We start from the raw sequence: 16,179 nt of genomic DNA on the forward strand, positions 1-16,179 counted from the left end.
ATAGCAACAGATACAAAGCCAAGAGTGCTGTTGTTTTTTCAGTCTTTCTGAAGATACCTAAGCATAGGAGCTCACTTTTATGGGTTAGGTTAGCTTGACATGATCTTTTGATTAAGGAGTATACTCTTTTTCTTGACATGAGTCAAGGAAATGCATCATTTATAGTTTTCAGTTTTGTCTCGAAAGTGTCATGATTGTAAAGCAATCTCAGTGCAGATTCTTTTGAGTTTTTACAGGTCCTTTTCCCCTTAGTTTTCCCCATATCTAATTTAACAATGTTCTTAAAGTGGAAATTGGTTAAAAAAAAAAATCCCAAGAATATAGACTTAATAGATAGCCGGCTAGCTATGGGGATCAGTGTGTTATCTGACTGATAAATAAATGGTGGCTAAGAGCTGCTAATTTACTCCATATTCCAATGTAAAAAAAAAAAACAAAATTTCCCTTGACAAGGAGGGATAATATGCCATTGGAGAAGGGAACCCTACCTGAACTGAGGAATAAATAAGAGATGAAGCTGAGGTATAATTAAGCAAGGGATCAAATATCAACGAAGTGCCAGATGCTAGGAACATAGAACATTTAGAAAGTTTAGCAATATAGGTATACGGATCGGGGGAAGGGAGAGAACCTAGACTGGAAGGCAACTTGAGGCATCAAGGAAATAAAGGCCAGGTATTAGTGAAGGAAATCAGTGGAAGACCTCAAGCCATCATGTTCATCTTAGGTCAGATTCCACAGAAAACAGTGCAGAAGAAATCTGTATACAGGAAGTTCACTGGGACCTACTTTGGGAATCAACACCTGTTGGGGAGTAAATGATAGGATTGGGCAGAGGGAGTAGGTGAAAGGAGATGCTCTCTGGGGGTGGGATATATTTTCAGAACTCTCTGGCCTTGAGGCAAGGAGGCCAAACTTATACCCTCACATTATCCAATTATTGCCCTGGGTGATGGGAGTAGGGTGAAGGAAGGGCAAATATGATCTGGAGTGAGGCATTTTCTTCAGCTGAGGGCAATTTCTGGAGAGGAACTTGGCTCAGAGCCAACACTCCTAGGAGTTGGAAAATGTGTGCCTCAACACAGGAGGATCTAAGTGGTATGCTCCAGCATCCACTTCAGCCCATTCACTGCTCAGATACACTTCATATAACAAGTTCTGGGAATAAGTAACTCCCCCAGATTCTGGTTGATCTTTCCCTGAAAATACTTACAAAGGTTAGTGGGTAAGGTGTAGCCTCTGCCATTGCAGCTGGTCTCAAGGCCACCAGTGTTGTCAAACCCTCTAGACTTCTCTCACCCCTCAGCACCTCTGCCAGACTAGATGGATTACCCAGGCCCTTCTCTCTGAGGGAGTCTGAGCCCTTTAACACCGTGCCTTCTAAGACTGGCTGCTGCACTTGTCTATTTCTTGGCAAAATTGGACATGCAGTTGGACATCCAGTGTATTGCCTGGCTGCCAAACATATTCTTTAAACAACAGCAGAACTCAACATTCTTCACAAGAGCATCTTCCATGTCCTTCACATGGGACATTCTCCAAATCATATGTTAGGCCATAAAAACAATTCTCAAAAAATTTTAAAACATTGAAATCACACAAAGTACCTTCTGTGAACACAATGGAATGAAACTAGAAATCAATAACAAAAGGAAAACTGGAAATGTCACAAATACGTGGAAATTAAACAACATACTCTTAAACCAATGTATCAAAGAACAGATTACTAGGGACATTAGAATAGTTTGAGATGAATGCAAACTAAAACACAACATATCAAAACTTTGGGATGCAGCATTTGTAGCCCTAAATGCCTACACTGAAAAGGAAAGAACATTTCAAATCAACAACCTAACTTTACACCTTAAAGAACCAGAAAAAAGAAAACTAAACTGAAACCAAAGCCAACAGAAGGAAATAAAATTTTAATTTTGTTTAATTTTAATTAAAATTAAAACAGATAAATAAGATATGGAAAAACAATAGAGAGGATCAATGAAACCAAAACTTGACTCTCTGAAAATATCAACAAAATTGACAGCCCTTTAGCTAGATTAACTAAGAAAAAAGAGATGATGCAAATAACTAAAATTAGACATGAAAATGAGGAGGACATTACTGACCTTAGAGAAAGTAAAAGGATTATCAGAGAATACTATTAACAATTGTACACCAAGAAATTAGACAATCTAGACGAAATGGACACATTCCCAGAAACACAAAAATTAGTAAAACTGAAGCAAGAAGGAGCAAAATATCTCATTAGATCTATAAAAAAGAAACTGAATCAGTAACCAAAAATCTCCCAACACAGAAAAGTCCAGGACCAGATGGCTCCACTGATGAATTCTACCAGACATAAAGAATTAAAACTAACCCTACTCAAATGTTTTGAAAAAAATAGAAAAGGAAGGAATACTTCATACTCTACAAGGCCAATATTACCCTGATAATAAAGCCAAACAAAGATACAAGAAGAAAAGAAAGCTATAGATCAATATCCCTTATGAATATAGATACAAATCCTCAACAAATGCTAACAAATAAAATCAAACAGCACATAAAAAGGAATATAAACCACGACAATTTGTCCCAGGAACACAAGCATAGTTCAACATATGCATTAAAAAAAAAATGAATGCAATATACCATATTAATAGAAAGAAGGAAAAAAGCACATGATCATTCCAACGGACATAGAAAAAGCACTTGACAAAACTTAACACCTTTTGATGATAAAAATACTCAGCAAACTAGGAATAGAAGTAAACTTCTTTGACATGATCAAGGGCATTCATGAAAAACTCATGGCTAACATCATACTCAATAGTGAAAGACTAAAAGCTTTACCCCTAAGATCAAGAACACAACAAATATGCCCACTTTCACCACTGATATTCAACATTTTGCTAGAAGTCCTAGCCAGAGCAATTAGTCAAGTAATATAAATACAAACCACCCGATTGGAAAAGAAAAAGTAAAGCTATCTCTATTTGCAGATTACATTAGACAATCCTAAAGAATCCACAAAAAAAATACTGAAGCTAATAAGCAAATTCAGCAAAGTTGCAGTATACAAGATCAAAATATGTAATTTAGTTGGATTTCTATATATCAGGAATGAACAATTCGATGAGAAAACAATTCCATTTACAGTATTATCCAAAAGAATAAAAGACCTAGCAATAAATTCATCCAAGGAGATGGAAGAGCCATACATTGACAACTACAAAACATTGCTGAAAGAAATTAAAGATGATCTAATTAAATGGAAAGATATCCTATATTTATGGCTTGGAAGGCATAATATTGTTAAATAGCAATATTCCACCAATCAATCTACAGATTTGATATAATACCTATGAAAATTCCAGTGGCCTTTTCTGCAGAAACGGAAACACTGATTCTTATATTCATATGGAATTGCAGGGAGCCCCAAATAGCAAAAACAATATTGAAAAAGAAAAACTTGGAGGACTCACACTTCCTGATTTCCAAATTCAAGACAAAACTACAGTAATCAATGTAGGGTACTGGCATAAGAATAGACATTCAGTGGAACAGAATCGAGGGTTCAGAAACAAACCAAAACATCCGTGGCCAATTGATTTTTTTTTCCAATTGATTTTTGACAAGGGTGCCTAGACCATTCGATGAGGAAAGAATAGTTTTTTCAACAAATGGTGCTGGGGACTACAGGATAACCACATGCAAAAAAATAAGATAGACCCCTATTCCTCATATACCAAAATTAGCTCAAAATGGATCAATAATCTAAATAGGAGATAAAATCATAATTCTATTAGAAGAAAACATTGGTAAATCTCAAGACCTCAGATTTGGCAATGTATATTATCTTTGAAACTGAAAGCATGAACAATAAAAAAAGATAAATTGGATTTTATAAAGATTTAAAACTTTTGTGGATCAAAGAACATCAAGAAAGTGAAGACAGTTTACAGAATGGTAGAATATATTTGCAAATCTTATATCAAATAGGGGTTTAGTATCCAGAATATATAAAGAACTCCTACAACTCAACAACAGAAAGACAAACAACCCAATTAAAAAGTGGACAAAGGACTTGAGCAGACATTTTTCTAAAGAGGATATACGAATGGTCAACAAGCAGACAAAAAGATGTTCAAAATCAGTGGTCATTCAAGAGATACAAATTGAAACCACAAATACCACTTCATACCCCATTGGATGGCTACAATTTTTAAATAATAACAGAAAATAACAAGTGTTGGCAAAAAATAGGAACCCTTATACATTGCTGGTGGGAGTGTAAAATTGTGCAACTGCTGTGAAAAACAGTTTAGTAGTTCCTCAAAAGGCTAAACAAGGAATTACCACTTAACCAACAGCAATTTCCACTTAACATTTCCAATTCCAAAAGCTCTTACTTCAGTCCAGGGACCCAATGTGGAAGTACTGCCAACTTTCAAGCAGGTCCACTGCAATTATACATACAAAGGGCATGGAAATGGCCACTGGGCAGGTCCATGGACCCAATGGACCCTCTGTGAGTTAGACTAGGGCCAGGACTCTATTTGTTCCTGGCCTCATGTGCCCCCACTCTACACTTCAAGTATCAATGTCACCATGAATTCTGTGGCCAACAGTGTTCGCAATGTGCAAGTATTCTCTTTTTGCCGGTGTATGGTTACTTGAGTGAATCGGCCAAAGTTCCCTTTGGGAAGGACTGGGGAATTATTACCAAATATACTTGTCATGGAGTTGCAAGGTCCCTTCTCCTGGGGACCCAACTTCTCTTTTAGTAGTGGGTCCCGGGTCCAGAAATTGAGGAAGGCATGGTCATTTTTTATTGAGGTGGCTGTCCTTAGCCTCCTTATCATCTATCATTGACTTATTTTGATTGTGTAGACCAAGTGATACTTGATTATTTATCAGGCTTCTCCTGGGAATGCTGTGCTCTATCATCCACCTCCCCAGCTGCCACTCTGATCTTGCTGCTAATTATGGTAATTTAACCACCTTGTTCCTGATCATTAAGCACTGCCAACTGACCTCTATTATTTTAGTCTCCTTTTATGCCCACTGCTATAAAAGTGCTCTCAGTTAATAAACCCCCTTATCCAGTCATACTTTTGCAACCCCACTCCTAACTCGTTCCAATGTTCTCGGCATCCAGTCCCATACTTATATATACTGGCTCCAACTCTACATGTTAACCAGGTGCTGAAGCTCTGCCTTTCTCTACTCCCTTTTCTCCCTTAGCAGGCTCAGCACTTTACCGACTGGATTATGTGGTGACTTGATCCTAAATACTGTTCAGGTAGCCAGCAGGGAGAATCTGAGAAAAGATAGAGTCGTCTACATCATCTTTAGTCAAGAACAGAATGTTTCCAACAGGGAGGACTGGACCATTTCTAAAAGTCCAGAGGGTACAGGAGGGTCCAAGTGTATTTACCTGCAAGTCTTCCTCCCAAGTCTCAGGATCCCATATCTTCTCAACCTTGCTGGGACTCAGAATTCAACCTTCTCTGAGATGCTACTTTTATAATTAGGTCCTCAGCCTTTACTGCCTCTGGCTGAGAGAATTAAGAGTCTCCTTATTACTGCCAAGAAGGCCCCTGACTTTCTCATTTCACCTTCAACTGTTGATTAGTTACCCCAATCTTTCATTGTCTTCCTCAAATGCATTGGTAGCACTTAGCAAGAGACATTGTCCTCATAATTAGTACTGCCCCTGAGCCTCTCAAAAGCTTGAGATATTGCACCTGCCAGAATGTTTTCCCATCTGAAAACAGTAATAATAATATCTGCTTTATGTAGCTGTTATCAAAATGAATGAGCTAATGTGTATAATGTGACTCGTATAGTCTTTGAAACAAATGAGGGCTTGATACATCTAAATTGTCAGCATCATCAACAATGATATTGTTTTTGTTTTTTAGTTAAGGGCCACATGGTTCAAGATCCATGTGCCACATTACTAATGGGGTGGTAGTGGGATCACATCTCTTTCCTCTATATCCCCCCTACTGCCCTTCTACCTGCTGCAAGAAAAACATTACAACTCAGCCTTATCTCACCTAACTGAAGTCTTTTATAGTGATTTTAAGATAACTACTAAGGACGGAATCCTGTTTTCCCATTGACTTCTATGCTACAGAGATGTATTTAACTTTTAGAAAAACAAGACAATTTGAACCCACTGTGGAAACCAATTTGTGTAAGCCCTTTCTTTAAAAAAAAAGATATCAGAAATACATCTCTCTAGAAAGTGAATCAGCTCTAATTAAAGAGAACTATAAAACAATTTCCTTGAACCTAAAAATACTGCTCCATGCATGTGCGATGCTATAAAAACTTTACCTGTGGTATTAGGTTTGACTGAATATAACAGAAATCCGAAACTAACAGGGACTTAAGTGCGGAAAGATCTCTTCTCTCACTTAAAAGAAGTCTGGAGGCGAGCAGTCTAGCACTGATATGGGGGTGCCACAAACCTTCAAAGGCTCAGCCATTTTTTCTTTTTGTGCCTTGCCTTTCTCAGCAGGTTGCTTCCATCAAAAAGGTCCAGGATAGTTGCTGGAGTGCCAAGTAATCACATCCACATTCCCAGGCAGCAAGGGAGGAGAAAGAACCCGTTTCCCAGCTGAGCCACAAGCCCCGCTTACACTCCTGCCTCAATCTCAGTACTTACTCAATGTCCATACTGATGGGAAAGGAGGCTGGAAAAATGGTGCCTGTTAGCAGAGCATATTGCCACCCAACTGAAATTAGTGTGCTGATTCTTTGCAAAGAAGGGACCCTGCTAAAGCTTGACTGAAAACAAACATTTTTTTTGCAAAGACCTTTGATTATGTGAAAAAGCAAATTAAATTAAAATCCCAAATAAGAGTGGAGTTAACAATGCTCGGTTCTCTCTCTTGCAGTTAGCAGATTTCTTTTCCTTATGGTCAATAGAAGGAGACACAGGCTCTCTTAACAGTCAGATTGCTGAATTATCCACACTTCTCCTCTCCAAAGCCACTGAACCCAAACAGTAGCAAACACAAAACAGACCAGTTTGAGATTCAGTGTAGTCACTCCATCCCTTCTGAAGTTTACATCCAATAATTGTAAACACAAACTGGAAATTTACTTAGAGTTTGAAAGCTCTTCAGAATTTGAAGACTTTGGGAATCACGACTAAAGGAACATGTCTAAGGGAAACAGGTAGGCACATAATGCTTTTGAAGATTCCGATTCAATTTAAGTAATTGGGCTTCCATAGTGGCTGAGCCCTGGGGATAGAGGGAGAGGAAAAATAGAAATAGAGTGCCTGCTTTCAAAAAATGTACAACTGGGTTTGGGAAAACAAGGTTTACATCCATACTGTTACATGAGGAGGACACACACATATAGTCATTTTCATTCCTGGACTAAAATTCATATATTTAAACATGCAAAAAAGGTAAAATGATAGGTTTTTGCAAATATTTTCTCAACCCTTACAACTGCCCTAGGAGAACGTATTACTTCTCTTTTACAGAGAAGAAAACAGGTTTCTTTCACAGAGGTTAAATTACTGGCCCAAGATCACATAGCACAAAAACAGGATAGTCAGGCAATCCTTTAATTGCCAAATGCAAAGATTCTTTTAATTTCAAAACCAAAGCACCTGCCTCTGCAGCAGAAGTGCTGTGAATAATCAGGAAAGGGCAGGATCAATGATTTCAATGGTGCTGAGGAAGTGGGGAGCGCGGGGGGGGGGCACATGAATCCATTTCTAAAAATGTAATCAATAGATATTAGGTCAAGATATCATTATTTAGCAGCACCTGAATTACTGCTCCTGTTGCCAGGGTGACAAAAGGCCCTACCCCAGCTCTGTGCATGAGGTTCATTTCCCCACCACGTCGGTGAGGATTTCTCGTCAGGCTACTTCTGCAGGGATAATTTGTGTCAGCCGCCACTTCTAAGGGCGCAATCATTCCTATTAGCACAAATTACTGAGAGAGATTAGTGGCAAAAGGATAAAAGATTGAAGGGGTGGAAGTTGGTGGTGGTTTTTTTTTTTTTTTTTTGCTTTTGGCTTTTTCCTTTTCCAAAGAGGTGGTACCACTCTTTGGGTGCCGAGTCTATACGAGGATATTTCTTTACAAAATCATGAGTTGAGGTGGGAAAGGCATTACACACCAAGTTGATCTGGGATCAAGGTAAGTCAGCTGGGCATCCTCATAAGAATATAATTTTCCAGCCAGAAGGTCAGGTGGATGAGCTCAGGCTGTTGTAGTTCATGCTGTAAAAACATCAGTGTCAACCACTAGAGCAGGACCCAGTATCTAGAAACAAGGACAAATCTACTCCTTTGTGGAAGGCTTGATAGGGAGGCAGAACTCAAGGACTGCTTGACTCTGTGGTGGAAAGAGCGTCATCTCTGAAGCTAGGCAAACCTGAGTTCAAATCCCAGCTCTGCAGCCCCTGGAGAAACTACCCAGTTTCTCTGCTGCTCAGTTTCCCCATCATTGAATACTTACCTTGCAGGGTCACTGTGGTTATCAGATTAGATGACGTGAAGGGACATCCCATGGTGGCTGGCAGCTATTATTTTTGTTTTTAAAATCAAAACTCCCTGTGTCTATGCTCTGTACTTGTCTGAGCAAGTAGCCTCGCCTCAAGCCCCAGCTCTTTCTGTGTCCCTTTCTTGTTCTCTAGAAGGTAAGCGCTCCGGAAAGAGAGCGCTGCAGGTGCTAGTGATGTCCAACACACACCCTGAGGGACCCGCTGTGCAACCTGGGGCAAGTGAGCTCATCTCTCAGGGCTCCTATTTCCTCAGGTGTTACCTGGTGGTCATGAAAAGCCGCCCTCAGTTTCCTCATTTGCAGGCTTGGGGAAATAATGCCGGTCCTCTTTCTGGTCTGTTCCCCACAGTTGGTATTTGAATAAATACCTGCTTCATGGCGGGGGGGGGGGGGGGGGGGGAGGCAGTGGGGGCTGGGGGTGGGCCGTAGGCAGGGCCCCCGAGACCGTGAGCGAAAGTCCTCTGCAAAGCACGCCGTGCTGGCCGCGGGTGGAACACTGCAGGTTAATCGGCGGCACTTGCGTCTTAAAAGATTCCCAGGTGCGGCGGCGGGAGCCCCGCGAGAGTGAGCCATTCCTGGAACCCTCGGCAGCAAGGCCATGGCTCAGAAGAGCCCCGCAGGCGACAGCATGAACCTTCCCTACGGAGACCTGACCTCTGAGGTGACCAGGCGCCGACTCAGCATGACCGCAAGGTACCCCTCTGGCCGCGGGCCGGGCTGGTGCAGGGCCACGGAGCCCTCCCAGGGCCGACACTGCCGGGGGCACGTGGTTCACGGGGGCGCATTCATCCTCCACCCGGGCGAGTGGTGTCTCACAGAGAAAGAAACGGCTTTTCTTAGGGTCCCCTCCAACGGGTGGTGACACTCATCTGGGTCTGACCGTGCTGGGACACAGGATGCACTGCAGACCAGTGGCTCTTAGTGGTGGGGCGGAAATCGCTTTGAGAATCTGATGAGTTTGGGGACCGTGGGGATGCCCTACCATTCACCCTCACTCCCGGCTAGACTGTGTGCGCTGGAGGCAAGGGGCTGCTTTTGTCTCACTGGCTGCCATGTCCCTGGTGCCCAACACTGGGCTAGCAAACGACGAATAAACGAGCCAGCAAGCACGCCCTCACCTTATGGAAAGAAGTTAACTCAACCAGCTTGTGGATCACTTGGCCCCAAAGGAAAGGGGCCTTTGAAAGGCTGCAGTAGATAGCTGCCTGTGCTGCGTGCTGGGGTTCTAAAAGGCTTCACCTGTCAAGACCTTCCCCTGATGGTGGGGTTAGCAGATGAAACAGAATATGCCCAGCTACATTTGAATTTCAGATAAATATCTTCTCTAGTATAGAAACTTAGTTAAATCTGAATCTTGACTCACTTGACAGGTTGGTTCTCTGCATGGGTGCAGTCTTTGAGATATACTGAGAGCGATCTGTTTTTCTGAAACTTGAATTGAACTGAGTACTGTATATTTTTATTTGCTAAATCTGGCAATGCTGGGTGGCCGCTGTGGTGATGGCCTCTCCTCTGCCCGGTGGGAAACTCCTACCATTCACCACTAGCGTCACCAGAGACTCCAGGGCTCCTCAGCATGGGGTTCACAGGACAGCCCAGCAGAGTGTATAAAGAAAATATTAGGACTCCGATATTTTTCTAGAGCTCAGTTTAGTTGTACTAAAACTGAGCTTTACCGAAATTGGGTTTGGATAGATATAGTGTTTTCCTTTCGTGTCAAGAGGTCACATATGGGTTCTGAGACCTTCCTGATGGAAGGACGGGGGTGGCAAAGCTGGAGGAAGAGTGGGGGGGGCCTTCAGTCACTTTCACCAAATGCCATCATGTTGCAGTTTACTCGTGTCAGTTAAGCGGATTTACCAGTCACCTTACCTAGTCTTAACCAGTGTAAATCTCAGAAGGGGCAAGTAGCCTAAAATTCCTGCTCAGAAGCCTTGGGTCGAAATAATTCTAATAATGCAACAAAAACAACAAAAATAATGTAACAACAAAAATTGGCAGAGCTGACATTACTAGTTTGAACTCTTTGTCAGGCATATTATGAGGTTAAGTGATGACCGGATTAAATCTGAAATTGTTCAAAAAAATTGCTCATTTGAAAGATTGATTTCCACCAACTAGTGTACACGGTGCTTTTCCACCTTAGAGTTTATTGGGACATAAAATATTGGGCAAGTTGATAGAGATTATATAGGGTTTCTTAATATACATGGGGCAGCTGAAGACCTTTGCTGATAGGGATACATAGCTAATTTGACCCCAGTGGTTTAAGCTGTGAAAGTGAGGCATTGTCTCTAGAAGGCTGTGGTCACTGTGCTCTAACATCCATCTAAGAAGGAAGAAAAGCACAAGGCTAGGGCCTCTCCTAACCCCCAAACGACCCCTGTCCCAGCACCCCACACCCCCTCAGCAACATCAGGGATCTGCTGTTATCGGGAGATGCAGCAGTGTGCTTATGGCCAGAAGATGTGAGTTCTGATTCCAGTTCTGTTTCTTACCAACCAATACCCAGGGGAAATCGCCTTCTGTCTCAGCTTCCATAGCTGAAAGGCTTATTGTGAGGTGTGGCTGAAAATCCTCTTGCAGCTTCTAGAGTGGCCCTTGGAAAGTAGCAAGTACTTAGCGAATCTTTAACCACTTGACAGGTTAGTCCTATTCCTTGGCAGGCCAGGATTGCCCAGCCCTCAGTAAGATGGGAAAGCCCTTGCATATTTCAATAGAAGGGAAGGAGAACTCAGCAGGGTAGAGATGGGGGCAAGTTGAGCAGAAGGGAGTTGAGTAGTCCATCTAAGGCTAATTGGCTCTGAGAAGACCTGAAATGCAAATGAAACATTGAGACAGCCTGGCTGGGGAGAAATTTACAGAAAGATGATTGGATGGAAAAAGTCAATTTATGGGAAGACTTCTTAATCCCATCCCATGAGACATCTCTGAGGGTGGGTCCCACTTCACTCTGAGAAGAGCTGACTCAGTGTGCAAATCAGTGTATCCCATTTTTGTAGGGAGGTGACTCTGTAAGGTGCTCCAATGAGTTTGGGAAGGATGTCTTCCTAAATGTTAACAGTTCCCTTTAGGTGCTGGGACCTGGGTTTTGTTTTGTTTTCTAATCCTTTATCTGACTAAGTCACTGTGCCTTTCTTCCTAGAGACGAGACGCTTACCGAGAAAAGCGATGAGGCTAGAGTGAAGGTCTCAGATTCCTGTTCTAAGTCCTATTCGGTCCAAGTCCCTCCTCTTAACAAGGATGACCCCACAGTACCTCCAGCCCCACCTCCTTCACCAGCTGAGGACTCCAGAAGCTCCTAAGCATAAATAACTTCAGTCCTTTTGAAGTGACCTCTTACGTAAAACTCCAGAAACCAGTTTCAGCGAAGTCCTCAGGAATTGTTTGAAGATTGTGGTAGAAGATCTTTCTTCTTTTTCTTCTCCTAGAACCACTGTTGAGCAACTGTTCATCCTTACTAATGCACTTAGTGTAATTTTTGTGTTTTTTTTCCTCTGATATATTTGATCTTTACTTTATGCTGTGCTGTTGAAAACTTACCTAGAATACTTACCATGGTCAGTTAATAAATTAAAAAAAAAAAAACTATGACTAATTTATAAAACCTGAATGAACAAAGTCAGGGCCTCTGTGACTGTATGTCTAAAGATGTGAGATCTAGAGAACCCTGAGGTAATTGGATTTTTAGAACTCTGGCTGGGGCACTAAACTTTTACAGTCCATTTGTACTAGTTTAACTGAGCTGCAGCCCCATGCCCTTTGCTGGTGCTGGGGCGGTTGGTTTTACATTTATGGAGAATGCTTTCAAAGTTTGCTTCTGGGGGTTGAAGGGGTTTTCAAACTCTATAACAGAGGATCCCAACCAGGAAAAGCAGCCAAGAGTGGAGTGATCTGGTTGGAGAGAAGTCCATCATTTGGGTCACCTGCTCAGGTCCCTCAGCAGACGCCACCATACTTCTAAGGGTCTCTAGGAAACTTCTGAAGAATTATGGAAATCTAGTAACTGAAATTTATTTATATGGGACATACTCTCTCCTGCCATCTTTGTGTCCACTTCTTTATAGAGCCCTTGTGGGTGTTCTTTCTCCAGTTCTGCCCTTAAAAATGTGCTCCAGCCCCTTCCCCACAGTCAGTGGGCTATACCCGTGGCGTCGAAGGTAGTAGGTTCCTTACATGTAGTTTTCTACACCGTGTGGGACAAGGCAGGGGACCATGCACCAAGCATCCTTTGTCACCAGCACAGTGCTCAACACAAACCACATCACCTAATCCTCAGTCAGACGAGGGAACAGACCTGTACCATCCAATAGTATAGACACTACTCACATGTGGTTATTCACATTTAATGTAGATTCATTAACATTAAAAACTCAGTTTCTTAGTTGCATCAACCACATTTCAAGGGCTCAGTAGCTACATGTGCTGAAGGCTACCATTTTGTACAGCACAGATATAAAAAATGACCATCATTGCTAAAAGTTCTATTAGACATTGCTGGAACAGAGGTTAAGTGACTTATCTAAGGTCACATAGCTAGGGGAAAAAATAGAATTGAAGAGAGGAAAGGGTATGTGATAGTTTTATTTCCAGTTTTGTTTCTGAACAAGTTGTAGTATGTTCTGTGTGTTAATTCACTTGTTCAACAAATATTGCTAAGTACCTTCTACATGTGCCAGGCATGATTTTAGGGATATATCAGTGAACCAAACAGTCCCTGCCCTCATGCAGTTTACATTCCAGTGGGGCAAGACTGACAAAAAAAAATCAACACAATTTTAAAACTGAATTATACTGAGTGTCAGGAGGTGATAAATAGGATGAAAAAATCATTTTAAATTAAAAACAGGCTAAGGCAGGTTAGAAGTGCCAGAAGAGGCAGCAGGTAGGTTGTAGTTTTAAATAGGGGGGTCTTGTAGGCCTTATTAAGAAGGAGACATTTGAACAGAGACTTGAAGATGGTAATGGAGTTAGTTATGTAGATATCTGGGCAGAGGAGTCAACCAGGGCAAAGGTTTGAAGATGAAATCCTGTCTGGTGTATTCAAAGGAGACCATGAGGCTTGACTGGAGCAGCGTGAGTGGCAGGACTTTTGTAGAAGATGAAGTTAGTGATAGGAGGAATGGGAGAGTAATGCAGGGTCTCTGACTTTGAGCGAGACAGGAAGCCATGAAAGGGTTTCAGGAGAGGGGCGTGGTCTGGCTTGCATTTTCAGGGGATCCCTCTGGCCACTGTGTGGAGAACAGGCTGTATGGGGGTAAGAGCAAAAGCAGTTCAGAGGCTATCACAATCCAGGGAAAAGATGATGGTCTTTTGGACCAAAGTGTTGGCAGTTGAGGGGGTAAGAAATGTGGTCATGTTCTAAATAAATGTATTCAAAGATGGGGCCAACAGGATTTGCAGATGGATTGGATATGGGTTATGAGAGAAGGGATAAAGGACGACTCCAAAATTTGGCTGGAACAACTGGAAGGATAGAATTTTCATCAGCTTCAAGAAGACCAGATTAGTGGGTTAATGGGAGTGTGGTGGGGATACTTTTTTTTTTTTTTTTTTTTTTTTTTTTTTGCCTAACAGACATCTAAGTGGAGATTCCAAGTGAGAAATTTAATATATGAATCTGGAATTCAGGAGTAATGTTAGGGCTAGAGATGTACATGTGGGATCCTCAGTATATAGACTGCATTTAAAGCCGTGATACTAGATGAGATCACCAGAAGAATGAGCAAAGAAGAGGCTACAGGAGAAACAACAACAACAACAAAAAGAAACTGAGACGGAGCAATCAGATTTATAGGAATCTAATGACCTGCTAACTAAATGAAGACAGTTTCCTTTATCCCTTTGTTCTTCTTTCACCATCTTCTTCCAATCCAAAGCAGTACCTAATAGAAAAGAAAAGGAGCAGTAGGTAGGGCTATGTAGGCAAGATTCCCCTCACCTGTGTGTGCTGTGACTACTCATCTCATTACCCACACTCCAGTTTTCATTCAAGCACCTGGCAGCTAAAGGTGCTTAAAAGGGTGGATGAATTCATGCATTCAATCTTCTGGGTTTCTGCCGTAGAGAGACGTGGGGGAGAGTGGTGGCATTTGGTGGAGAGAAATTTTGAGATCTCTGCCAAAATTTGGCTTCTCATCCTCTCCCTATTCACTCAAGGTAGGCATAGCTCAATGAGGATTAACTCTCAGGTGAAAAAAGAAGTCAAATTCTTGGCTTTTGCTTCCCAACAAATACTCTTCAGGATTAATGATAGAGGAATAGTCTTTAAAAGCTGAGGCTTTGGCTTTCAAGAGCTGATTCTCTTGGAAATTAAAAGTCTGAGATGTTGTGAAAGTCAAGAAATTTATACCCATTAATTTCATACCATACCCATATCCATGACATGGCTTGTGAAATTCAGACCTTTGACATCAGATAAGGAACTAAGTAGAGCTAGAGTGAAGAGAGGATGAGTTGGAGGTTGATGGAAGGGTTTTTCAGAAAGGGTCATAAACAATCTTGAGACAATAACAGATGAAGGGCTAAACAATGCTGTTCCTGCAATCTGAATAAAATCTGTGGAAACAGTGGAACTTGAGAGAGAAGAAGAGAGCTTGGATGCAGAGAGTCACTGACTGGCCTTTGTCCCAGAGAGTTGGGGGATGTGAAAGAAGACGTTTGTTCTCATTTCCAAGTACAGCCCATGTAGGTGGCAAACCACCAAGCGAAGTGGTCCTACGCCAGCAGGGACAGCAGCAGAAGAGCAAAGGGCCTGAGCTAGGAAGAGAGGGCCTGAGCACCCTGAGTTTTCTATGGTGCAGGCAGACTCCTAAAATGTTCCCATGTGGCTGGTGGGACCCAGAACAGACTAGGAGAAATCACACCTGATGGGTCTGGCCAAAAGAACTCAGAGGATACCAAATTTGGCACTGGAGATCAAGCCATGGATGTCAGCCACAGATGCCGGAAACTGCACTGATGGCAAAAACCAAGAGTGACAAGAAATGTAGATGTCAGCTAAGCACAGAAACATGGACTTCAACTAGACTCCTTCTTCATCGTGCCAGAATGCCACCCAAGCCCTTGAGCCCTTGCTTCTTCCAAACAAACAAAGATGCTACCTCCAGGAGAATGGGGAAGAAGAAAAATAGCTGGATTGACTAAAAGCACACCAATGGGACTGTGTCCACACTGAATTAGCAAAAAAAAAAAAAAGTTTTTTAACATTAGGCACAATGGCAACTCAAATTAAGTTGAATAAATAGAAATTAAGTTCAGTATAGAAGAGTAATGTTATAAGATTTCCTTACCTGATGTTGTGAAAGTCAAGAAATTTATACCCATTAATTTCATACCATACCCATATCCATGACATGGCTTGTGAAATTCAGACCTTTGACATCAGATAAGGAACTAAGTAGAGCTAGAGTGAAGAGAGGATGAGTTGGAGGTTGATGGAAGGGTTTTTCAGAAAGGGTCAAGAGCACAAGCAGAAAGGGTGGGAGGGTGTGGATTCCACTGTTTTGCCTAGTGTTACCCTGGGTGATACCTCACAAGCAATTACACACACACACAGCTTCCTGCAATCACATCTCTTAAGCCAATGGATTACCTGCATTCTTCTCATATGCAATGAAGCCCACCAAATTCAAGAAGG

At 41.8% G+C, this 16,179-nt stretch overlaps 1 protein-coding gene across 1 annotated transcript; it reads left to right on the forward strand.

Moving 5' to 3' along the window:
• Positions 1 to 9,138: 9,138 nt before the first annotated feature.
• Positions 9,139 to 11,845, forward strand: MYOCOS (myocilin opposite strand). Its single transcript, XM_077155752.1, has 2 exons — positions 9,139 to 9,233; positions 11,686 to 11,845. The coding sequence occupies exons 1-2, from the start codon at positions 9,139 to 9,141 to the stop codon at positions 11,843 to 11,845; spliced, it is 255 nt and encodes an 84-aa protein (XP_077011867.1).
• The last annotated feature ends 4,334 nt before the right edge of the window (positions 11,846 to 16,179 follow it).

The sequence above is a fragment of the Tamandua tetradactyla genome, chromosome 4, assembly GCF_023851605.1.
Source record: "Tamandua tetradactyla isolate mTamTet1 chromosome 4, mTamTet1.pri, whole genome shotgun sequence".
In the NCBI taxonomy this organism is placed as follows: domain Eukaryota; kingdom Metazoa; phylum Chordata; class Mammalia; order Pilosa; family Myrmecophagidae; genus Tamandua; species Tamandua tetradactyla.